Genomic DNA, 26459 nt, shown 5'->3' with positions numbered 1-26459 from the left:
TAATCATCAAAATTAAACGAAATAAACATTTGAAATATATGAGTTTGTATGTAATGTATGAATATAATATACAAGTTTCACTTTTTAAATGGAATTACTGAAATCAATCTACTTTTTCATGATATTCTAATTTTATGACCAGCACCTGTAAAGTCAGCAAAGCTCTACTAATACTGAAGTTACTGAAATTAAATATTTAAACAAATTATAAAATGATAGGTTGAAGTCCTTGTTTAAATTTTGGGAACATTCTGATAGTGTTCACTAGGACTGTAGAGATTAGCACTGTTGTCATTGTCGATGAAGGTTCTGGGTTCAAAACTTAACTGGGGTCTTTTTGTATGATGTTTGTATGTTTTGTCTGTTCATGTATGAGTTAATCCAGGTACTCTGGTTTCTTCTCACAGTCCAAAAACATGCATGTTAGGGTAACTGGAGACTGTAAATTGGCCCTAGGTGTGAGTGTGAGCATAAATGGTTGTAAAAACATCATGCTAGAAGAAGGCAAAAACTTCTGTAATTAGGGCTAAAATCCTGCTTGTTTGCTTACTTCTTCTTCTTTCGGCTGTTACCTCTTCAGGTGTCATTACAGCAAGTCATCCCCCTCCATCTCACTTTGTCCTTTGTCCTCACTCCAACTACGTCCATATCATCTCTAACTGTATCCATATATCTCCTCTTTGTATTTTTCCTGGCAACTGCATCTCTACCTCCTCTGCACATGTCCAAACCATCTCAGTCTGACGTCTCTAACTTTATCTCCCTGTTGTTCAACCTATGCTGTACCTCTGATGACCTCATTCCTAATCCTATCCATCCTTGTCACCCCGATGAGAACCTCAACATCTTCAGCTCTGCCACTTCCTGTTCTGTCTCCTGTCTTTTTGTCAGTGCCACTGTCTCCAAACTGTACAACATAGCTGGTCTTACCACTGTCTTGTAAACCTTTCCTTTGACCTTTGCTGCCACCCTTTTGTCGCAAATCCTGAAACTTTTTTCCACTTCATCCTGCCTGGACTCTCTTCTTCACCTCTTTACCACACTCCCTGTTTTCCTACACAGTCGACCCTAAGTACTTGAAGTCCTGCACCTTTGTGACCTCTGCTCCTTGTAGCCTCATTGTTCCACCTGCCTCCCTCTCATTCACACACATGTACTCTGTCTTGCTACAGCTGACTTTCATTCATTGTCTCTCAAGTGCATACATCCACCTCTCCAAGTTCTCTTCCACCTGTCCCCTGTTCTCACCACAGATCACAATGTCATCTGCAAACATTATAGTCCACAGGGATTCCTGCCTGACTTCATCTGTTAGTCTGTCCATCACCAGAGCAAACAAAAAGGTGCTCAGAGCTGATCCATGATGCAGTCCTACCTCCACATTGTCCTCCACGTCCTGTACCAGTCTAACATACTTCTCTGCCACTCCAGATTTCCTCATACAACACCACAGCTCCTCCCTTGGCACCCTATTGTATAACTTTTCTAAATTCACAAAAATACAATAAAGACCCTCTCTGTACTTCTCCATCAGCATCCTCAAAGCAAAGATTGCATCTGTGGTGCTTCTTCTTGGCATAAAACCATGCTGTTGCTTACAAATAGTCCCCTCTTCTCCAAGTTTAGCTTCCACAACTCTCTCCCAGATTTCCATCGTGTGCCTCATCAACTTAATTCCCCTGTAGTTGCTACAACTCTGTACATCGCCCTTGTTCTTAAAGATTGGCACTAACACAGTTCTCCTCCATTCCTCAGGCATTTTCTCACTCTCAATTGAATAACTGAGTCAAAAATCACACTGCCATCTCTACATACCTGCCCTGGTATGTCACCAGGTCCAACTACCTTTCCCTTCTTCATTCTCTTTGTAAGGATGGAGCATGGCAAGCCCAATGCGCAGACTCATCTTAAATAAAGAAAGTAATTCATTAGCAAACAAAAACAAGGACACAAAAAGCTGATGAGGCAGCAGAACCTAACAATAACAAAAATCCAAAACATATATCCAAACGACAAAGCACGGCATGACATGAGAGGAACCAGACTGTGCAAGAAAGAGACAAAGGACCAGCGAGTGAGTGGAGGAAGTGACCAGGTTTTAAAGCAGAGGGTAATTAGGGGAAGTGGGCACAGGCGAGTGATTAAAACTTGGAACAGGTGAAGTTGGGTGTGGCAGGAAGACAAGAGATAAACAGGGGATAAGTGAATGATGACAGGAAACAAAGACACAAGAACTGAACTAAGATAAATAACAAAATTTAAAAAAAACTCCAACAGAAGCATGAATCAGAAACAAGAAAACATAACCCCTGAAAACAGAAAAACAGAGAACCAAGAACCAAAGCCAAAAATAAACTCAAAAAAACTTGAATTCATGACACTCTTCAAAGCTTTCTGAACTTCATCCTCACTAACCTTTTCCACTTTCTGGTCCCGTTTCTATGACCTCTACTCTTCTTTCCCTCTGATTCTCTTCATTCATCAGCTCCTTAAAGTACTCATTCCATCTTCCCATCACACTCTTCTCTCTTGTTAGAACATTACCATTTCTATCTTTAACAAGCCTAACCTGCTGCTCATCCTTTCCAGCCTAGTCCCTCTGTCTTGCCAGTCGATACAAGTCCTTCTCTCCCTCCTTAGTGTCCAGCCTCTTGTACAACTCCTCATACGCTTTTTGTTTTGCCTTTCGTTTTTTGCTACATTGTAAATCTGCCTATGTTCCTGTCTACTCTCTTCAGTCTTCTTGCTGTCCCATTTCTTCTTGTCTAACCTCTTCCTATGAATTGCTTCCTGCACTTCATTATTCCACCACCAGGTCTCCTTATCATCTTTTCTCTGTCCAGATGACACATCAAGTACCTTCCTACCTGCCTCTCTAATCACTGTTGCTATAGTAGCCCTGTCATCTGGAAGGTCTTTCTTACTACCCAGAGCCTTTACCAGCTCCTTTCTGAACTCCTCACAACATTTTACTTCGTCAACTTCCATTATTTGGTCTTCTTCTCTGCTTTACAGTTTTCTTCTTCTCCACCACAACAGTCATTCTACACATCACCATCTGATGTCACAACCTTATAGTCCACAATCTCCCTCAGGTTACGTCTTCTACACAGAATGTAGTCTACCTGTGTCCTCCTGCTTCCACTCTCATAGGTCACCCTGTGTCCCTCCCTGTTTTTGGAAATAGGTGTTGACTACAGCCACTTCCATCCTTTTGGTAAAATCTACCTTCATGGTTTCTTTCCTTGACACCAAACCTGCCCATCATTTCCTCATCTCCTCTGTTTCCTTCACCAACATGCCCATTTAGATCTGCTCTGATCACCACTCTCTTCTCCCTGGGAATACTATTTATCACTTCATTGAGATCGTTCCAGAATTTCTTTGTCACGGTCCCTACATTTAGAGTTGTTACTTTCAGTCCTACACTCTTGTCTTTCCTCTTCTCCCTCTGTCACCTGACATGTTTCTCTCCCTGCGGTCTTCAACTAGCAGTAGCACAATTTCTGCTGGCACCCATTTTGCCAATAGTACCAATGGCGGTCGTTGTTAGCCTGTCCCTCAAGTGATTCAGAATGTTGTCATCTTGGACATACTTGCTTGTTTTTTGTTTTTTTTTTGGCAAAAATGTTTTATGCCGGCCACCTATTCTGATGTAACCCTGACCATTTATCCATGCTTGGGACCGGCATGAGAGATATACTGGCTTGTGCTCCCTTGTGGCTGGTTTTGATTGTTGGTTTACTATTGCCTAAAAATCTCAATCTAAAACATTCATTTTGCCATCTTGTATGGCTATTTGGTATTTAGACAACTTAAACTTCCTTCAAACAAACTGCTCTTCATAGTTTTCATCCATTTGTATTTCTTCACAGGCTGTTAATGGGTGTGTTCCATCACTTTACCTCAGCAGAGACAGAAGGACTGAGTTTATGAGAGGAGAAGTTGCTTCAGAAAAAGAGGCTCTGCTTCTGGGTAAGTATGTTCATCCCCATCACAGTAAAAGTTTAGTATCAATTGGACTGACGAAAAGGTCATGGTATTTTAGAGAAAAAAAGATTTCTTTTTAGACACCTGATTATTTCATTTTCCTTTTCTTGTGGCTGAACACTTATTTTTTAGTCAAAACACAGATGAGGCATAACACAAAGTTTTCCAGCCAAAATGGTTTTAACTCTTGATAAATTAAAGACTTTAGAGCCTCCATCAGCTTTTGGAAATTGCTGCTTTCGTTTTTCTTTTCTTTAGCTCTGACCACAGCAGTAGGAAGCCAGTACAGTTTTTGAGGAGAAAGTTCCTGGAAAACCGCTTGTGAATTTATTGCAGCTAGGGAACATTATTCTTTCTTTGGTTCTAACTTCTCCCAGACATGCAGTGTTTTACCTATGTCATTTAATTTTTTTGTTGTGCTTTTAAGTGTTCCTACCTATTGCTGGGAAACAAATCTGAGTGCATTAATAACGGTAGAGTTGTTGCCTGACAAAATCAAGTAAAATACAGTTGCTTAGCCTTTATGTTTATGACACTATAAACTGACACTTCTACACCACCTGTTTCTGGGTTTGGTAGCATTGAGTACCAAAAAGCTTTTTTATTAGTTTTGACATTTAGCGCACTGACCATTTAACTTGCTGTTTTTCAAACCGTATGAATATGCTCATTGTTTGCACACAATTTTTGTTTCCAAAATTCTGCCTGGTGTCAGCTACAAGTGGATTTTGCAAATCCTGAAATTATGAGTTACACATTAAGAGTGTATTCACACCAGGAAAGGCCTTTGGTCCGCTTGTTTGGTCCGGACCAAAAGTGGACTTTATTTTTTTCGTTTGGTGCGGTTTGCATTTACATTGTGCTTTTTTGTAAGCGGACTATAATTTATAAACAAAGCCACGTGGGTGACGGTCATTGCTCCCATTGGACAGAAAGACGGGGGCAGCGGTTGGAGCACAGAGCACAGACCCGGAAATAAAGATGGAAGTCCTACGGGCTGTATTTGTTATGTGCACATTCGTTCTGTTGGTACAATTACAGTACCATCTTGAAATTCAAGAGCAGCTCATTCAACGTCGGTTTAATGACGTTTTACTTCTAGTTTTGGAACGGCGCCGACAAATGCGTGCCGCAACCCATGATGCTTAGCAACAGTGGCCCGTGAAGTCCAAAAAGGCGCATGCTTTACGTAGTTAGTTCGGTTCAAGTCCGGTCTGTATTCACACTAGAAGCGAACCGCACCAGAGTTCGTTTGGAAGTGGACCGAGACCACCTCAAAAAGCGGGTCTCGGTCCGGTTGTTTGATCCGCACCAGAGTTCGCATGACTGTATTCACACCTGCACAAAAAGGAAAACCTGGTTTGAAACAAACTCTGCTTCGATTAAAGCGGACCAAATGTGTCAGGTCTGAATACGACCTAATTCTTTGACTGGAGCTTAACCACAGTTCAAACATGCATGTAAAGTGATTGGCATTGCTACATCACACACCAACACCTCAGAACTGTATTGTGTTCAATGCACAGCAGTTTGTTTAGTAAAAGAAGACTGATGATGTCTGAACACTGCCACATGTACCTGATGCCCGGTTTTTATCCTCCCCACAAATCATCTGGACTGAATTCATTTCAGATACTTTTGTTTCTTCTGTCATTTAAAGTCCTAGTTTTATGCAAGCTAAGCAGCAGTACTGAGTGAAACACGGAGTGATGTTTATTTGTGCTGCTGTGTCCAAAGCAAAGGGGAAAACAGAAGAAATAGCAGCACATTTATCTCACTTAACGCCCCCCCCCAAAAAAAAACAAAACAAATCCGAAACAGAAAGAAGAGACGCTGCTTTCTGTCTTTATCACTGGCTGCCAGCAAGCTGCTGCTGCTTTTGGTAGATTCAACCAGAGACATTCTGAAAAGACTTTTCTTTTTTTACACACAATCAAATCAAAATTGATTAACACATTTGTTTGCATATTTCTGGGTATATGTGGATTTGTTTTCTTGCACAAGGAGACATATTGTACCTTTTTTTTATTAGGCTGCCATAGTTTCCTGAGGTTGTAATAAAAAGTCTGGATCTTTTTTATATAAATATCAAAAAGATAGAGATTGCAGCAGGTCCCCTTTCAGCCTCGTCTTCAAGGCTACCTGTAGAGTTAGCTCCTCAACTAAACCCCTTTTAAAATTGGTTCCAGTCTTGAGCTATCATATACAATTATTAGGCACTCAATAACTTTGGAAGAATTTTATTACAGAATAAGCGAGCATGCACTGTATGTTGTTCTACTGATAGCAGAACAACACACTACTGTTGTAGACAAGACATGTTTATTGTCTTGTCATTTTGTAACTAATGTTCTGTCAAATAGTTAGCAGTAGTTAGTATCTTATCAGTTGTGACATTAGTCATACAGCATGGAGTATAAAGACAAAATTCTTAGTCCAAGCTAGGCTAGTGGCTAGCCAAATGAATGCCAGTTCTTTATCATTTGTCAGGCTTGCAAAACAAGTCTTTTTCAAAAAAGACACTGGTGTGAAAGAATGCTTCATTAGCTAATATCTACAGTTTTTGTGGGGTTTTGGGGTTTTTGCTTTGTTTTGTTCTTGTTTAATTTTTGTTTGGTTTTGTTTATCTTTTTGGTTTGTCTTTGTCCCTCATGTTCATGTTTCATTCACTCTTCCTCAGTCACTCCCTCAGTTTCTCTGCCACGCCCATCTCCACCTGCCTGTGATTATCCCCACACACCTGAGTCCACTTTCCTCATGATCCTCTGTGTTTAAAACCTGGTCATTTTCTTCCATACTCTGCTGGTTCATTGTTTGTTTGATGTTTGTCTGCCTGTTGTGCGTGCGTGTGTTCCTGTCCTGCCTGCTCCCGGTTCTGATCATGTTCCTGTTTTCTGCCTTAGTTTGGATTTAGTTCACGTTTATGTTTTGCTGCCACAACAGCCTTTGTTTTGTTTATTCTTTAGTTTAATAAATTATTTCTTCTTTTGCAATGAGTCTGCGCTCTGGGTTTGTCTCCGTCATCTCAACTCCAGACAGTTTTGCAGGATATTGTTTGTGTAGTTTTTCACTGTTTTCTCAACTGAACAACAGCTGTGTTACTTTGGGAATGTATGTGTGCAGATCATAGGTAGTGCATATGCTGATGGCACAGAGGCTGCAAATGTATCAGTCTGCCAGTAAACTTTGGACTGACTAGATGCACTGATGAGGCAGACTGATACATTCAACAGCCTCAGCACCATCAGCATATACACGGTCTATGCAAACACTCCTTGAATAAAATATTTTGTTTGACACATGGCTTGTAGGGCAATTTTTACAGTTTAGATTGGGTAAAAAAGAGAATACAATATGACTCTATTTTTTTTTTTTTATAGTGAAGTTACTAGCTGATAAATTTGCCTTATTGTACATGCCTTGCTACATTAAAGTCTCTCCATTAGCAGGTGTAATTTGTTTTTTTTGTCTTTGATAGTGAGAGGGTTATTGTCTGTTAAAGAAATACATTAAAATAAAAAAGTTGTATTGAACCTGTATCGAAACCATCGCTCTCATATTCAGGTACATGGGACTTAGATGTACCATTACACGCCCAATATATTTGCAGGTATCAATGGGAGTGAACGCATCTGTATACTGGGATTTGACAGTTTACAGATGCGTTTCTGTTGCAGGGTTAGGAGGGCTTGTGGTGTCAGAAGTGACTCTTTTTCCTTTTTAAGCAAGTACACATTCACCCCCATCCCCCACAACCCAACCACGCCACCCCACCTCTTCTGTCACCCTTCATCTCTCCTCTAGTGGCTCTGCTCCATGTGAGCAGTCTCGGTGGAAGGAATTGAATTAGGCCCGTCTGTAATTGCCAGCGTTTCGCCACATAAATCAAGGAAATAAATATTGGCTGCGCCGAATCCTCCAGGGAATGCCACTCTATTTCCTAACCTCCCCCCTCTTCCCTTGTCCTCCTCACACTCCCACCCCCCCACCCTCTGCATGACTGCTTACTTCTGCAGGACCTCTCAGAAGTAATCAACTTGAGAGCTCTTTCTCCTCTAGCCAGCATGTTTTATGAGGCTGCAGAGCCATTTGTTTATTGTGCAGTCCTTCATAAGAATGCAGCCTGGCTGCTCTGCTGGAGCCTGAAACTTTACATCTAATATCCACTCTGGCTTATCTTACCTCTGTCATGACCCGATCCAACCCATCACCCCTTTTTTCTCTGCTGGCTCTAGGACCTTGCAGACACTGTTCTCACAATATTGCTAAAAACTGAAACTGATGGTAAATTCCACGTCTACACAACATAAAGGACGCTCAAAGTGATGAAGTTTAATGTTAAGAATAATTACAAACTGATTTTCATATATTGGACTTGGCTTTAATTTGCATCTATAAAAAAAAGAGAAAATATAAGAAAAGACTAGACAATGCTTCCACCGATCCAATAAAAACAAGTTAATTGAAATGATACTTTGTTTTCAGTGATATATATAAACATACACAAGTTCAAATATTGATTTAACTTACTGATCTTTGATATCAAAACATTTTTCCTTGGTAGCTGTGGAAGCATTTTATTGTGTCAGCAGGATAGTGGATGTGTGATGTTTTTTTGTTTGTTTGTTTTTTGCTTTAATCACAAGTTTATTTTATGAATTTTTTTGTTCTGCAGGCATTATATCGACCTTCCTCCATGTCCATCCGTTTGGGGCCAATCTTGAGTATCTTTGGTCCTACATACAGAGACTAGACTCAAAGGTAAAGAAGGCCGCACAAGTTTTTGAGCTTCTGAGTTGTTGTGTTTTGTGGATGCAAAATAAGTCCAAACTATCATGGTGCTTTACAGTTGGTATGAGGTGTTTCAGTCAATATGCTGTGTTTGGTTTTCTTCAAACATACTGGTGTGCATTATGGCTCCAGAAATCTTGATGTAGTTTGTTTGTTTGTTTGGTTGCTTTTTCATTTGCATTTCTTCATTTCAGAAGTGTACACCTATAGATTACACTGTCTACTGTGCATTTGGGTAGCTGGCAAAGTGGGTTCAAAGTGTACTAAAATGGTACAAAGAGACCTGTAGCAGACAGTTGTTTTTCATATCCAAAAAGTATGGGTGCAAAGTGATCAAAGCTGAAAAAATTAAACAAATTGACCTGGAGTTATGGGTTCTCACAGAGTTGTGTTTTGCTGAGGTCTTCAAATGAAGGTCTTCAGTAGACGGCTAATGTGAAAAACTTCTTTGATACAAGCACTGTCAAGCAATGAGCCAACTCTACTGGGATTATACCCTCAAAAACATCGTGGGCAAGATCAGGCGGATAACCAAATATGACATGAAAGTGGGACAGATTTTTTGAGAAGACACATTCTCTTTTTACTCCACAACAGCTTGTACCTGTATCTTGAGCTTGTTTGACATGGACCTGGTGAAGCTCTTTGTTTCTTAGCGGGAAAACACCAGATGCAACAGAATGTAGCTGAATATCACTGCTCTTCCCTGTGCAAAATCTGCAATAGTACTCTACAGAAAAACTTTGCATAAATCCCGCAACACTGTGTGCTCCAAGGTTGTCTGCAACTACACTTATTACTGTACCTTTAACTGACTCTCCTAACAGTGGAACATAAACACCATGTTCCTCAAGATTTTTCAGATCCTGTAGAAGAGGTTCCAATATTTTGTCATAACCATAGATTTTAACATCTGTGGTTTTGCACAACACTGACAAGTAGATGGATGATAAGGAGGAATGAGATCCTGGAGGCAAGTTAGCCAAAACCCAATAAATGGCACAAAGCTTGTGCTGCTTTCGTGAGGTACCAAGTGGGTTACAGACTTCAAAGTCATCCACATAAAAACGTAGAAAAAGCCTTAGTTTCTCTCCAGAAAGGAAACAATTTTCCTTAAATAAGGAACCATCACTTGAAGATTTGTAACAACATGAACCAGTAGAATTTGCACCCTTCTGTTTTTTGTGGCATTCGACTACTTCATCTACAATATCACTTCTACTGAGAAGCTGCTGTAACAACCTCAGTAATGGGATATATTGGAAGCTGTGGTTCTTTTTAACATCAAGGATATATTCAACTGGTTCTAAAACACAGAAATTCTCTTTGTAATACTGCTTACGCAGATATGCTGTGCTTAGAGGGCCACCCTTTTGTATGGACCTTGGCACAGGATTGCCTAAAAAAACTGCATTAACAGTTTCTGTGATAACAACTTTATCTATAGGTAGGTTTCTTTGACTTAAGATGTTTGTCACAATATCACAGGACAATGGTACAGGTGCAGAACAAATCAAATGATACAGTTCCTCTAAAAATACATCAATAGCTGTGCTTGGCACATGCACCAAATGCTCCAGCTTCAGCAGAGCAGCTGCAAATCTTTGCTCTATGACTTTTTCCAAGTCCTTAGTATGACACTGACTATGCAAAGGAACAACAGCATCCAACTGCTCTACAAACTGACCATTTTCCTCAAATTCATTTGCAGATGGGGTCTCTCTTATAACTATCCCTTGTTTAAAATCAAATGTAGTGTAATGGCTGTGTTTACGGTTTTTGTGTGATTTAAAAGTACAGTAAACGTTTGTTTTAAAGTTGCAGCCTAAAAACATACAAGTAAGTGTCTCATTTCTTTTTAGATGTGCATATATGTGAGCAAAATAGTCCCGCTCTGATGCCAAATCATTGCATTCACAAAGGTGACAACTGAAAATTGCTTTTGTTCTTGTAGTGACCCCTGTGCTGTGGAATTTATGTTGATGGACAATAAGTGCATTCCATGTTTTAAAGGTGCATGGACAATGCAAGTATGTACATGGGAAGTGAGAATGACTACCAAAATGTGGATGTTTTAACTTGTAGTGATTCAAAAGCTTGGACCTACTTGACACCGTTTCTGAGCACTCCTTACAACTCCACATAACCAGCACCACCTAACCCTGTAAGACACAAAGATGATCCAGAGTCAGATCATTGAATATCCAACAGGTCACTTTAGATACAAAAAATACAAAGTTGTCCAGCAGAGTACCAAAACTCAAAAACCCTGACACAAATCTGCTATCAGTGTCAAATTCATGGGTGCTAAAGTTTGGAAGCCAACCTTAAAAAACTATTTGTTTATTTGTGCTAAAAAATCTAGGTTTACAAAAAGAAAAAACAACCCCTAATTATAAGTGCTGTCCTAACCAGTAATATATATCAAAGGTGCTAACCATGCTTCCATGACTTGGTGCTGTGATCATTAACCCTCTGGGGTCTAGGGTGAAACTGGACGTTTTTGGACTATTTTTGATTTCCCTTCATATTTCACCTTAAAAATGGTTTAAGCTGCCATGTTTGGAGTCATTTTTTTCAGTACAACTAGGATCTCATTCAGTTATATTTTACTTTTGACCTACTGTATTAACACAACAGACCTAAAAATCACACAAAAAAACATAAAATCCAAGTAGAAAGTTCTTAGTTTTTTTGACTGTAAAAAACACAAACATATTGAACGAAATACTTTTACAACTTATAAAGCAAATATAATCAGCAATATTCATAAACACATGAACAAATAGAGCAAACGATAAGGTTATATACACTTTTTTTCATTAAAATGGTGACAATTTTTGAGGCGTTTTTTAGATAAAACAATCAGGAGTTATAATCAATTGCCATAAATCCTGTGTGCCACTCATATAAACAGTTTGTCCAAAACAAGGCAGAGGGGTACATCACCATCTTAGTTTTGGTCATTTTCTATATCCTGCTCAGGATCAGTCAGGTAAATGTCCCAAAATATATCCTGATCCATGCCCAAAATATGAATCTGAATCTGTCTGTTGTTATTATTTTGGCTTGAAGAGCAGACAAAATGTGATTCTGTTTCCAGTAATCCTTTTCTACAAAAAATAATGGATCACCTAGTTCATCAACAAAGTCCTCCTTGTCTGTCCCAGACTCTGTTTTTTTATTTTTATCTCCATCTCTGACTGCAGCTCCACGTTCAAAAATCGCCTCATTATTTTGACTCAAACACAAAAAAACTGACTAAACTTAACACTAAACACACTACACTACACCCTAACTATAACATCCAAACACGCTAAATATCACAAAACTCATTACTCATTCCCGCGCTCGCTGTTTTTTTGTTTTTGTTTTAGATTTTTTGGCACTGCCGAACTTCCTTCAATTTTTGCGTAGATAATGTTGAGCTTCAGTCAGATTGGAGAGGGGGATGTGTTTTTTCATTCGGCGGGGTTGGGGGTTAAATCGGGCAGAAGATGGGGGAGTTTTCTCCCAGAGACTCTCCAGCTTCGCTGCCGCCTCTCGCTCTAACGCTTCAAATATGACGATGATTTTCAGAAAAAATAAATGTGTCGGGAATTATTTATCATAACTCTGGTTTTACTTGGCCTATCGAGACAATTTAAAAACTGGTGTAAAGCTTGAACTCTGGACTTTTGACACAAATTAAAACGGAGTCTCTGAGAGGACGGATCAACCAAGCAAACTATGGCGGCTACAGCCAGACTAGCTACGAGGAAAAATAGTAACACGAACACTGTTGCAGTCTCCCGGTGGCATTTTACTAGCTTGTTAAACCTTAAAAACACCTGCATGCTCTCCCCCACACAGACAAATTCCAAATCTGACCGGTAACAACTGCTTTCTGTGGACTACTTCGCTCAACTATTATGAGCTAGCTAATAGCAACCTTAGCTAGCAAAGTGAAAAGCAACGAACAACTTGTAAGTGCATTATAGGTGACTTTTCACACAGCACAATAATCTTGTGGAAACATTCCCAAACTACAAAAAAATTTTTTTAAATCACTTACCGAACCAGTGTGCCTCCAAAGCTTTGCCAGAAGTTCTTGTGGCTGTCTGTGAAGAAACTGCGCGGTCAATCGCGATCTTCTTAAATTATGTTGTTGGTATCTTATTGGTTAAGACTCTAAAGACCGCGCTTATTATTATCCAATCATATTTAATTGTTGGCTTTCGATATATTGCATCATTTCCGGTGATGATAAAACATGATTACAATGGTTTTAGTTATCTAATTTAATCACGTTAAATCAACGCAAGAAAAATGAGTAGTTTCAATATTGTTAATAATTAAGTAAATGATACTTTATTCAATCATGTAAATAAAAGAAACATGAATCTCTTGTGTAGCATTAACTTATTTTGTTTATGCAAACTCAAAGACCTGCCAATTCCCATTTTTTCAGTGTAGTTTTCTTCTATTCAGCAACTAATTTGACTGGTTTTACTCTGTACTAATACATTCTCTTTAAAATTGAACGCTGCTTAATGAAACTTTAGAACTGAGATATTTAAGATGGAAATATGCAGGAAGTTGAACCTTTCAGCTACTGTTGCTCATTTTATTCTTCTTCCCTTTTTTACTTTACTGTGCTCAGTGTATCTGTGCACTGATCATCTCTGGTGTTCTTTTCCAGGTATCAGCAGTGGAGCTGGAGCGTCTCATGGTGCGACTACCCAGTATGTTCAGGCAGGAGCTGAGTGGCGTTGGAGCCACTCTGGAAAAACGGTGGAAGTTCTGTGGTTTTGACAGCCTAAGTTCGGCGTGACGCAGGACCAGCACACACACACTGAAATGACAGAACAACATAAACAGACACACAGAGCAACTCAGACATTTAGTTTTGTACGTGTGTGTGTGTGTGTGTGTGTGCCTGTTTGTAGATGATAAAAAAAATTGCAGTGTGGTGAACAGCAATGTTCACTCAATCCAGCACTGGAAATTATAGAAAAAAGAATGGTCAAGCCTCAAAAACAAGCCCCCAAACATTTCAGGGTCCAGCTGGAATGCTTTTCCTTATTGAAGATGGTTTTTCTATTGAACTCCAGCAGGAACGAGTATGGTTTAGACTTAAAAGTGTTCATCAAGGCTTTGCTTCTGTCTCAACTTTGAACTGGATACCCTGTTTTAAAAGCTGCCCACAGCCTGAAGCTTCCCAGCACAACACAGTCCACAGGAACAAAGAGAATAACAGTTATACCAAAGTTGGCAAAGATTTCTTGCCAAACCTCAGTTTGTTAGTTGATAAAGCAAAGAATTCATCTCTAGTGTTGTCTTTAAACTGACTGTAGACAAGTTACTGCTGATCGTCCTGTAGAATGATGAAGGATCACATGAGATCAAAGATGTTTGCATTCTAACTCTCAGTCTGTAATTTGAGAAACATCATATGCAGAAACCTTTGATGGTAATCTTGTGTCACTTTCCTGAATGTACTAGTTGGATGTTCAACATTATTTTTATTATTTTATCTCCTGGAGTTTTACCTTTTTTGTTAGAAGTGTATCAAGTGATGGCAGATTTTTTTTTTTTAAAAGTGTGGATTATTTCAAGCCACACTGATCTGTTGGCATCATATACTTATTTGTATGAACCATAAAGACGTTTGTTTTCAGATTAAACATTCCTACCTAGATTTGGTGCATTTTTACCAGGGTACTTACATAAAAGGCTTTCAGGGGAAACTGGATGGTTTTTCAACCCTGGCCCAATTTTCTTTGGTACTTGTGTCATAATTGATGACAGACACAGAATTTGTTATAATCACACCCGTATTATGCTCTATAGCTGTAATATGATAACTGGCTATTACAGTGAAATGCTGCACGGTAAAAGTCTTTGAATTTGCAACTGAAAGGCTGAGGTTGTTAAAGTGTCTGATAATATTACAGAGAGAAATAAGGACTACAGACATTTTTGTTTGGTTTAACTTTTTTGTAGCATTCCCTCTGTCGCACGTCATCTCTGGCTAAAAGAAAAGATAGAATCAAAAAATTTAAAAAGCCTGAACTCAGAGTTTTAAAAGTGCATAGCACTGACCAGTGGGGGTATTGTGGTGACTATATCTGTCCAGACAAAAAACTTCATATAAACTTTGATATTGCCCACCGCCAAAAAGGTAAAAGGTAGGTAATTGAGTTTTAGATTGTGTCTATGTGCATTTGTCTGTTTGCAAAATATCTCATGAGTCACTGGACAAATTTTATTGAAACTTTCAGAAAATAATCATTGGTCACAGATTTCTGTCAAAATTTCAAGATTTTTTTTGATTTCTGACAAGAGAAACCTAAAAATGCATGAATAAGATCAGCCTTATTGTAAGTTTTTCTCTGTGAGAACTGAACCAGTTCTTGTGAGAAGAAGAACTCATTGTCTGGCATAAAACTAACACCTCTATTTATGCTAAGAACACCATCCCCACAATGAAGTATGGAGGTGGCAGCATCATGCTGTGTGGATGAAAGATAGATGGGACAATATATAGTGTCTTCCAGCAGTTTGACATTGGGGGGAAGGTTTAACTTCCAGCAGGACAATGACCCTAAACACACAACTGAAGCAACTCTTGAGTGGTTTAAGGGGAATCAATTAAATGTCCTGAAATGGTCCAGACAAAGTCCAGACCTCAATTTATTTTAGAGTCTCTGGTTTGATTTAAAAATTGTCAGACACAAGTAGCAGCCATCCATCTAGACAAAGCTGGAGCAGTTTGGTCATAAAGGACTGATAAACATTGCAGTGGTTAGAAGCTCATGGGCACATACCTAAAGAGACTTACTGTGAGGATTCCGATTTTTGTTCCATTTCAGGTTTTGGTTTTTCCTTTTGGTTTCACGTGTTTCAGTTTCTAGCACACCTGTCATTAGTTTCTTGATTATGTTTGTTTTGTATTTAAGAGCACTGTTACCTAGGTTGTTTGTTGGGTCCTCGTCTTTTGCACGTCTCTGACACGTCCTCTGTGAACCGTTCCTGTCCTTTGCTCCAAGATGGTTTTGTAACTTGTGCAGGCAGCACTTTAGGCTACGTTTCCAGGTACGAGTTTTTGTAAATAAAGAGTTTTTCACTTGCCTGCTGCATCCTGGTCCTCCCTGCTCCTGAGGAACGGAACGTGACAGCCACGACCGTGACACTTACTGCTGTCAGTGTTGAAAAAGGTAGTGACACAAAGCAACCTGAGCCAGTCAGTTGTAAAAAACATTATTTTGTGTTCCTACCATGTCTCTGTTGATCAATTGGAAAACTTCATTTTTTAAATGCACATTCACACAATAAGTTTTGAGGATTTATTACAGTTAATATCACATCAGAAGTCTATAATGTTATTTAAAACACAGACCTTCAAAGATGAACACCAGGGGAAACAAAAGAAAACTTGCTGAAATTTGGTTCTACTTGAGAAATATTTTTTTTAATATTTTTTTGTCTTTGCGAAAACATGAATCTGCAGAAATACTCTGCTGGTCCTGAAAACTAGTAAAAATATGAGGTGGACTGTAAATGAAAAAGGCCAAAACATGAAGCCTTCTTTTGTTCTGCCAGATATTTTTGAACATAAGAAAAAACATAGTCTAGCGATGCTCCAGGGTTTGTAGCAATCTTAGTGACTAAGTGTGAAAACACTGCAGGTCTGCTTTTCAGCATCTGCTTCCAGCAGAAATCACACCAGGGACTAGGATGAAGGGACGAAGGTGCAGAAGTCCAACTGCTGGAAACTCCTGCATGAAGAAGATGAAGGTAAAAAAAATATAGGTTTTGCAACATGTAATTGAGGGGTCTTTATTATCTTTTTTTTTTATTACACAATGTGAAGGTGATTACTGAAGTAGCAGAATAAAATGAGATACATATTATAATTTTAATAATTTTAGAAATGATAAGGTTTGAGGACGACTAAAGACTTAAATCAGTTTTACTTTTTTTAAAGACCACAGTGCTGATGTTATGTTTGAAATATTACATGTTTTGTAATGCTCTTCAGTAAAAAGGGAGGGGGGTGTCATATTTCTTTTGCTATTTGTTGTACACATGTTTGAAGATATATTAATTTTACTTTGTCTTGATTATTAAAATGTGTCAAGTACAGTTTAAAGTAATGAAAATATAAAAATCTTCTGTTCTTTCAATTTCTACTTCTATGTCAGGGATCAGACTTCTGAACACGCCCCAGGTGTTACTCTCCATTTTTAGTTTCTGCCCTCTCTGTTTCTAGCAAATATAAAAACATTTTACCAGGACCGTCACCACAGACACCTACAACAGAAAAAACTAAAAACAATACAGCCAGATTTAGCTGGTCCTGTCACAATTACCTAACATTTTCTGAACTTATCTGGTAAAAGATCACAGAACTGAATAAAGTCCTGCTTCTATTCAGCTTTAAATAAAAGTATTTAACCATCACACTGATGATCTAGGTTTAATAAATGGAGCTCACAAGTTGATTTATAAGTCTGTTCATGACACTGAGCTGCTGCTGATGTAACTCAGGAGCAACACACTGCTGCAACGTGTATGTGTCTTAGTGCACTGAATGTCTACTAAAAATAGGGCAGCGCTTTACTGTGACAATCACTATCTTTGGGAAAAAAAACTGTATTTTTATTTACCAATCTAAAACATTTTTTTGCGATCAAAGGCCTAGCATTTCCTTGAAGGACTCCATACCACCCGCCACCTCTCAGGCCAGAGCTTTGATCTAAAATCATCTTGTGCTGAGAAACAAATTACAGCTGTTTTGATCAATTCTTGAAAATAACTTAATGCACTCTGTATTAACAATGCAAGAGCTTGTGCAATCTATTAATGCTTAGACTACATGTTTTGAATAACTCCCAGCTACTACTACATTCAATTTTAGCTTGATATCTTTAACATTGACTGAGTTACAGCAATTTTTGTGGTGCCTAAGATTGATTAGCTGTGGCAGCCTTCTTGATTTGAGTTGATTCCAGAAGGTAATCAGAATTAGATATGCAGTCAGGTATTACTTTCTAAGAGTGTTATTAAAATCCATTCAGTGGTTCATGAGATATTTCTAAGGTCAATTGACTGTGGTGGCCATTTTGGATCAGATTGACCTCAAAAGTTAATTAGTTGCAGATGTGAATTGAGTTATTAGTTTTTGAAAGTTTCATTCAAATCCATCCAGTGGTTCAGGAGATATTTTGCTAATAGATAGACAGAGTTGACTCCAATTAATAGCTCCTCCTAATTTATTCTCAAGCTCTTAATTGGGAGTTACAAGAGCATTTGAAGCAAATCTTTGAGCTGAATGAAATGGAAACAAAGTCAGATACAGAGTAGGATGTGGAGAAAATTTGATCTTGCTAAACTGTGCTCTGATTGGTTCACATCCTGCAGTTTAAAGATCCCATAAAATTATTGTTTACAACACATTATCATGCTTATACAATATGTACCCTTACTATATGTTTAAAAAATAAAAAATGTTTTTAAAAAACATGTTTCATAATGATTTGCAGGTTACAGTAATCAGCAATGAAGATGATCTGCCACATTAGTCTTCATCCTTACGGCAGCTGTCAATTAAAAAAAATATATCTTTCAAGCTGCTGCTTGAAAGATTTTTTACAGCTGCTCTTCTTTCCTCGAGGCTTGACTAAAAAGAGAAATCAATTTCTCAATTTGGGCCAGAGCTTTACTATTTATATACCTCCCTTTAACATGGACACTCACACAGTATGTGCAGGAAAAGACAGAGCAGCAGTGGAGAATGGATGGCTGCAGGTTTTACTGCTCATGTTTGATGTGTCAACGACCAGCTTTCCTCTGGATTCTTTGAATTCGTGTTTCCATTTGGGCCCATTCACTCTGTGCTTTTGTTCAGTTCCTGATACATCCAACAGTGTCACCCTTCTCTGGGCTGGAAGTACAAAAGGTAGTCAGATCTGTTCATCACTTAAAGCTGTAATAAATGTCAAAATACACAATTTTTCAATGTTTTTGATTTGATTTTTTTATATATGTGTGTCACCTACATTAAAAAGAATCACTAAATGCACATCTTTAGGGCTGTGGTAGGTTGGTGGTCAGTGCTGCTGTCTTGTAATCCTAAAGCTGCAGGTTAAAGCCCACATTGTGTCAGGAAGGGCATCCAGTGTAAAACAATTGCCAAATCTTTCATGTAATTTTACTCACTGTGGTGACCCCTGAAGAAGCTAGAAGCCAAAAGAACAACAACAAATGTACATCATTCACTACCAAAAGTCTGCATCATAATTTGTAATGAATGTGTGAAATCTGCAGAATCATGTTTTGTTGCCAACAATTATGAGTCATTTGTTTACATGCAATCATTGATGAGTACACTTCAGTTAGTCTAAGCACACAACGAATGTTGAGTAGGTAAAATAATTCCCAGATGCAAAAGACTCAGAGGGAGAACAATGACATTAGAGTCTGCAGGTCGAAAGCAAAAATGTAAAGTTCTTCTCTCGTCTTCTGAAAAGAAATACTGGCTCAAAGCTATAAGAACGAGAGTCCAGAGAAGTAAAGTCATTTTGGGGGAAGAAATCAAGTGGTGGAGTGTTTTAAAGCAAATGTTGGGGCTAAGATCACATGAAATGAGCTGTGCCAAGATATTCCGAACTCTGATGGGTGAATTTCAGTAACTGATCGCTAAATTCATTTGTAAACAAAAGTGAGAAATGTTTTCTAAAGCAATTTTTATAAAAACACTGATGAGTCTTAGTTACATTAACCCCAAAAAAATCATCTAATGATGTTGAAATTCTGGAAAAAAAATACTGAAATATTGTATGTTTTGATTGCTATTACGGCTTTAAGATAAATAGGTAAATAAAATAGGCTGCATTTCTTCATTGTATCAAATTGTAGTTTATCCACTAAAGATGTATTCATTGTATGTAAACATGCAGAATATACTGTATAAGCACATGTATGCACTAGTTCAAGCACAAAAGGCTTCTTGGTGTGTGTTTGTGATCTAGTAATTAGCTAATTTCAACAGACTGTGTTTTATTGATTCATATCAAAAATTGTATATTTTAGCTAAAGGCATACATCAGGGGTGTCCAATCCTGGTCCTTGAGGGCCACCATCCTGCATGTTTTCCTTGTTTCTCTGCTCCAACACACCTGATTTGAATCAATGGGTGATTAACAGGCTTCTGCAGAACATGAAGAGAGAATTAAACCACTAAATCAGGTGTTTTGGAGCAGGGAAACAAGGAAAACCTGCAGGCTAGTGGCCCTCGAGGACCAGGATTGGCCACCCCTGGCATACATCATGATAGCTAGAAATTTAGCCTACCTAGACAGGTGGGGAAACAGATATTGATGGGGGAACAGCTCAACACAACACCAGCCCTTGCTTCAGGAGGGTGCCAGGGAGAAGCTACTCCTCTCCATCAAAACAAGTCAACATTTACCTCCTAGACACCTCCCTGTGAAGGTTTTCTACACATGTCCTGCTAGAATGAGGCCTTAGGGCAGACCCAGAATTCATTGTAGATATTATATATCTTTCTTTGGCTTGGGAACATCTTGGGACCCAACAGGAGGAGCTGGAGAGTGTCACAGAGGAGAGGGATGTCTGGGTTTCCGTCTTGGATCATCTGTCTATATTATAACTAGAGACAGGACCGGAACCTGGAAGCTAAAGTGTCCAGAAAATGGACATCTTGGAAAAAGGACGTTAATGTTGATGCTTTGTCTATGTTTATTTATGTTGATGTCTGAACCTGTTACCTCTACCAATCAACCTGAAGTAAGTGAAAGGAAATGGATGGATGGATGGATGGATGGATGGATGGATGGATGGATGGATGGATGGATGGATGGATGGATGGATGGATGGATGGATGGATGGATGGATGGATGGATGGATGGATGGATGGATGGATGGATGGATGGATGAAGGCTTCTAGAATTGCGCCGCTAAAGGTGGCTGCATGTTGGAGTAGCTCTGTTACATTCATTCTGAGATATTAGTTTTGAAACCTTTCTTCTTCTTTTTTTCTTGATGTAAATCACTTTTTTGGATGATTATTTCCTCTGGTAGACATGAATGCTGTGCAGCTGGAACCATTTTTACTGAAAGCTTTTGGCTTTTGGACTTTTTGTTATGATGCGTAACCATAACAACAAGGTGGCTTTTTTCCACAATTGGAAGCAGTTGATTAACATCTTTTACTCTTCAGTGTAAAATGTGGAGAACCCTGAAGTCCAGTCATGGCCAGAACCAAGAAGACTGCCTGTAAATCCACTGAAGGTAAAGCTCCCAGGAAGCAGCTCACCACCAAAGCTGCCCACAGGAACACGACGACCACTGGTGGAGTGAAGAAGCCTCACCGCTACAGGCCCGGTACCATGGCTCTCAGGGAGATCCACTACTACCAGAAGTCCATCGAGGTGCTCATCTGGAAGTTGCCCTCCCAGTTCCTGGTCTTGAAGATCACCCAGGACTTCAAGACCGACCTGTGTTTCCAGAGCTCGGCCATCATGGCTCTGCAGGAGGCCAGCAAAGCTTACCTGGTGTAGCTCTTTGAGGACTCCAGGACTGAGGACACATTCGGGACAGACCACTACGAGAGATCCTTCCTGCCTAAAGTAATCATCATCTATAGCAACTCTTTAACAAAACCAGGATAATAAGCTACAACAACATTTAATTTCCCTTTGGGATAAATAAAGTATTTTTGAATTTGAACTGAATTGAATTGAATTGAATTGAATTGAATTGAATTGAATTGAATTGAACTGAATGAACGGATGGACGGTTGGATGGATGGATGGATGGATGGATGGATGGATGGATGGATGGATGGACGGTTGGATGGATGGATGGATGGATGGATGGATGGATGGATGGATGGATGGATGGATGGATGGATGGATGGATATGTGGGTGGGTGGATAGACAGATGGATGGTAACATCATCTTTTAGTAAAATTAGTCATGCAGTCATGTCAGCATGTCACATAAATATTTAACAGCACCTAAACGGTTATTTAACCCATGAACATGTAACAACACATGTGACAACAGAATTTGTAATCATTTGGAAAAAGCCAGTTTTCTGTGTCCTTATCTCAGAACGTATTGTTTGCTCATTTCTCCTTCTCAGTATCTCTGTCCTCTGTCTCTTTCTCGCCTGCCTGCCCTTTCCATTTACCTCCTCCCTGCTCTCTGTCTCTGTTTCTATTGTGTCTGAAAAGCAACATGAAATACAAACAGAAAGCAGAGGATGCAGCCATCAGACTGGGATGATGCTCCCACAGGCCAGTAATTACTACCAGCTCTGCTTTCATTGTAAGATAAACAAAAAAATAGAATAATATGTGCCAAGGTCAGATAAACAGTGGTACAAAAACTACTCCATTAAGAGATGAAGTTGGTAAAAAAAATAAGATAATCCCAAAATATGTAGATTTGTTTCTAGCAAGAAAAGCCTCACAAAGACCTTTTTTTCAATGAGTGCCCTGACAGCTGGAGCTAATGAAATAAAAAGAAAAGTCAAATCAAAGATTTTAGGATTTTAAACAAAATCCTCAGGCAAAATGTTCATGTTTGAAGTAAGTGAAGGGAATGACTCTCAGCTACCACAACCAGCAAAGGTTAACTCAATACCAATAAAAATGACCAAGTTATAGCCATTGTTTTTTTTGCTATAATTAATAAACCAGGCCGGCCATCTTGAATTGACTCCAAAAGCTGATCAGTTGTAGCTGTACAGCCAGTGATTGCTTTCTGAAAGTTTCAATAAAATCCATCCAGTGCTTCATGAGATATTTTGCTAACAGACAGATATCAAACACACATGCAGGCAATCACAGCATTGCTAGCCTTTCATGGTAGCAACAATAAAAAAATATGAGTAAAAGAAAATCATTCGGGAATAAAAAGTAAAAGGAAGGTTTTAAAAGAATACTTGCTAATACTTTTTCCCTCAGAGGTTGCATCCACTTAAGAACACATCCATCTGTTCAAAAAGTTGTATGAAGCACCCAAAAGATTTTAAACCAGTAAATGTACAAAAAATAAACAATAAAAATTTTGTTTCTTTGTTTTGTATTTTAATCAAGACATGTCAGTATCAGGTTCAGTGTCAGGTTCCTTGATGCTGAAAAGATTGCAGATGTGTTTCCACTGACAGATTGGCATGATAGATTTTTGGGTGTAGTTCTGTGAAGTTTATCACAGTTTTTGTGTTTTGTTTCAGAACCTTTTGTTAGTTTTTAGATGGATTGTTTTATATTTTTGATTTTCCCAGTAGAGGTGCACAGTGGAGCACTTGTTTTGTCTTACAGGATTAAGGTCGTGAGTTCAACTCCCTGCTGGGGACCTTGTGCATGGAGTTTGCATGTTCTCCCAATGCATGTGTATGCTCCCTCTTGGTTCTCCAGTTTCCTGCCACAGTCCAAAAACCTACATATTAGGGTCATTGGCAACTCTAAATTGACCCTAAGTGTCTCTATGTGGTGCTGGGATGGACTGGAGACCTGTCCAGGTTATACCATGCCTCTTTATTATTGACTGCTGGAGATGGTCACCATCTCCCATGACCCTGGGCAGGATCAAGTGAATAAAGAAAATGGATGGATATTTGTATATGTTGTGCCCATTTTCTGTTCTCCCACCTCCCTTCTCTTCTTCATTTTTATTTTCCATCCCTGCCTTAAGGTTTTTATTTTCACCATCAAAACTGTGTGCACAATGTCACACCTGACTCATCTAAACAATAAGAAATACATTTGATCAAGACTTGTGGCAGCAGAAGAAATATAGACAGGTAATTGTCAGCTATTCCACAAAAGTCTCTCTGTCTGCGGTTTCTGTAAAAGCCAGACGACAGTAAATAATATATATCTTGTCCATATTTACTGAATATCCATTTAAATACACTTAAATTAATATTATGGCCATGTGAAATAGACAGCAATGTACATGTATATAATAGTATAATAATAGTATTTGCATAAACCGCTATAAAATTTTGAAGGTTGGAGTTGTTTTAAAAAAAAGACAGCAATCCTCTTTGAAAGTGGTCTCTATCAAATCATATTAGGCTATTAATAGTGGCTGATTCAAGTTAGACTACTTCAGAAGTGGATTGCTGACATTTTTAAATAAATAAACTTCAAAATTTCATAGCAGTTCATTCAAATGCCAGAATATAAACTTTTACACTGCTGTCAGTTTCACACTGCACATTTTGTTTCAGTTGAAATAATATGATATTCCTACCTGAAGTGTTACATCTGACGTATTCAGCATGTTAACATAAAAGAGCTGTTAAGGCAGCAAAACACTAAGCTGTATCAAAAACAACAACAACAATGAAAATTTAAAAAAACATACTGTATCAAAGTACCAAAACAGGACAGGGCAGTGTAGCTAGGAACAAACAGTAGGATCTCACAACTGTCCATTGAAACAGAGGACTGTATAACAGGGAGGGGTGATTACCGAGTTGAAATAGCTGAGTCTAATTAACAGATGAAGGGCAGGATATGTAGGAAACTGAGAAAATAATGATAAAATGACATATGGAGGAAACAAAAGAACACAGGAAATCTATATCCAACAAGGAAAACATAGCTAATTATATCAAAGCCTACTATTGCCGTCCTCCTTTCATGCCAGAGCTTTACAGTGAGATAATTTTAAATTGAGAAGGTAGGGGGGTTATAACTGTTTTTGGTGTCGTTTTTAGGTGTTGGGAATGATTCTCAGCTACTACCACATAAAGTTTTAGTTTAATATTTGTTAAATTCACTCAGATATAGCCATTTTTGTGGCAGCCATCTTGAACTGGATTAACTTGGATTGCACTGGATTAAAGAAAAATGCATTTCAGTTATTTAACATCTGACTTGTTGTCTATGAGTCAAAATATTTTGCTAACACTACAGACAAACAAACACACACAAAGATGGGGCAAAAACACTGTGTACACTTTCCTTCCATGGTTTAATTAATTAATTAATTAATTAACCCAAGATGAATAGACTCAAAATAGCAAAATAAATATAAAAGATCAAAACAACTTCTCACTTCTGCTGCTATTTGTGCTGGCAAACAATCATGTTATTCTGCATAAACAACCATGTAAACAAATTAACAGCAGTGTAAAAAAATAGCATTTACATGAAGTAATAATATAAAAATAAAATTTTGGAGATTTAGTTTTTTCAAGTCAGCAGCCATCCATATCTGTCTACACTCTCTTCAGACTAGCCATTAGCTCAGGAGTCCTGTCAGTAATAAACTCTATTTCTCCAAAATGAAGTTGTTTAAAGAGCTATCTACCACAGGTAAGATATTAACTCTTCCCAAATGTTTCACAGAACCTCACTTCAAAATGCCAGAATATCAATTTAAACCACATTTTATTAGAACACAACCCTAATTGCCCCTGGAAGCTTATTATAATTAAAAACACTTTCTTATGGCACATTTTTCCATTTGAAAATCATCCAGTTTTTAAAAGCAGAATAAAAAATCAGCTCAGCAGCCAGCTGTCTCTAGGCTAAACACATCTAATTGTTGAATGTGTGGGTGTATGTGTGTGTGTTGTCAGTCTATAAATTATGTGTGCAGCAGCACAGTGAGGATGCACAGGGAGCAGGCCTCCATTGAAGCCTGTTGACAGCAGCTGTAATTAGCCACAGCTCTTTGTGTTCCTTTTGTCGGGTGCACTGTTGAGACGTTCCTTCAAATCCGCCACCACTGCCATCTCTCATCACCTACGCTCCATGTCATTACACCTGGCAGCCAGTACTGTGCTAAATCTTTTGTGTGAAAATGTGTAAGGGTTATTGTGAAGGTGAATTTAGCTGAAAGCTTTGTGTGACTCAAAGACAGCTTTAAAAGTGGAGGCCAAAACACAAAAAAATCATCTTTTAAGTGAAGCCTGCACTAGAAAATACACCTCAAGAAATATTTATCACCTGCCAGCACATTAGTTAGGCAATCATGTAATGTCTGTATGTCTGTCTTTGTCTGTTAACAAAATATTTCATGAACCACTTGAAATAATGAAATGAAATAACCTTAATGGAACTCTCAGAAAGTAATCATTGGATGTTAATCTACAACTGATTAACTTTTGGAGTAAACCTGATTCAAGATGGCCACCACAGCTAATCAAAAAATGGCTATAACGTACCGGTAGTCCTTTTTTGGAATATTGAGCTAAAGTTTGAAGTGTTAGCCGAGAATCATTCTATTTACAGACTTTATGCACTTAGTAAGTTTATATAGCCACTTTCAAGATAAATCCCAAGGTGCTTCACATCCAAATACAGTAACATTACTAACAGATCACACAAGATCTTTGTTTAAAACTTTGTTGTAGAACTTCTGCAATCAAGGTGATTGGAGATTTGCATTCCCTCAGAAAAAATATTACACCAAGTAAGCACCTTAATATCTCAATGTGCATTAAATAACCAAAGTGTGCTCTAAAGCACTTGGTGAATGCTCATAACATCTACAGTGGAGTGTCCTCACATGTGTTCACACCAGAATAGGAAGATAGGATACATCTATGAAGCCGGTGGTTCTCTAGCCCGTCTGCAGCTTGTTCAGAACTCTGCTGCTCGTTTGTTAACTCGGGCCCGTAGGCGCGAGCACATTACTCCTATCTT

At 38.6% G+C, this 26459-nt stretch overlaps 2 protein-coding genes across 8 annotated transcripts in view; both read left to right on the top strand.

Moving 5' to 3' along the window:
• enox1 (ecto-NOX disulfide-thiol exchanger 1) overlaps nucleotides 1–14828 on the top strand; it is a 142579-nt gene extending 127751 nt beyond the window's left edge. For 6 of the 7 annotated variants that reach the window (XM_017436171.3, XM_017436167.3, XM_037976115.1 and 3 more), the window contains 3 exons: nucleotides 3876–3975; nucleotides 8666–8751; nucleotides 13463–13594. In XM_017436171.3, coding sequence (XP_017291660.1) covers nucleotides 3876–3975; nucleotides 8666–8751; nucleotides 13463–13594 — 318 coding nt within the window. Of the gene's footprint in view, nucleotides 1–3875; nucleotides 3976–8665; nucleotides 8752–13462 lie in introns of all 7 variants that reach the window. The other variant, XM_037976116.1, reaches the window with a different exon arrangement.
• Nucleotides 14829–20845: 6017 nt separating this feature from the next.
• Nucleotides 20846–21489, top strand: LOC119617105 (histone H3.3C-like). The gene has a single exon (XM_037976118.1). The coding sequence runs from the start codon at nucleotides 21039–21041 to the stop codon at nucleotides 21345–21347; it is 309 nt and encodes a 102-aa protein (XP_037832046.1). The 5' UTR covers nucleotides 20846–21038; the 3' UTR covers nucleotides 21348–21489.
• The last annotated feature ends 4970 nt before the right edge of the window (nucleotides 21490–26459 follow it).

This window comes from Kryptolebias marmoratus, linkage group LG6 (genome assembly GCF_001649575.2).
Source record: "Kryptolebias marmoratus isolate JLee-2015 linkage group LG6, ASM164957v2, whole genome shotgun sequence".
Classification (NCBI taxonomy): domain Eukaryota; kingdom Metazoa; phylum Chordata; class Actinopteri; order Cyprinodontiformes; family Rivulidae; genus Kryptolebias; species Kryptolebias marmoratus.
This window is presented reverse-complemented; position numbering and strand designations above follow the sequence as displayed.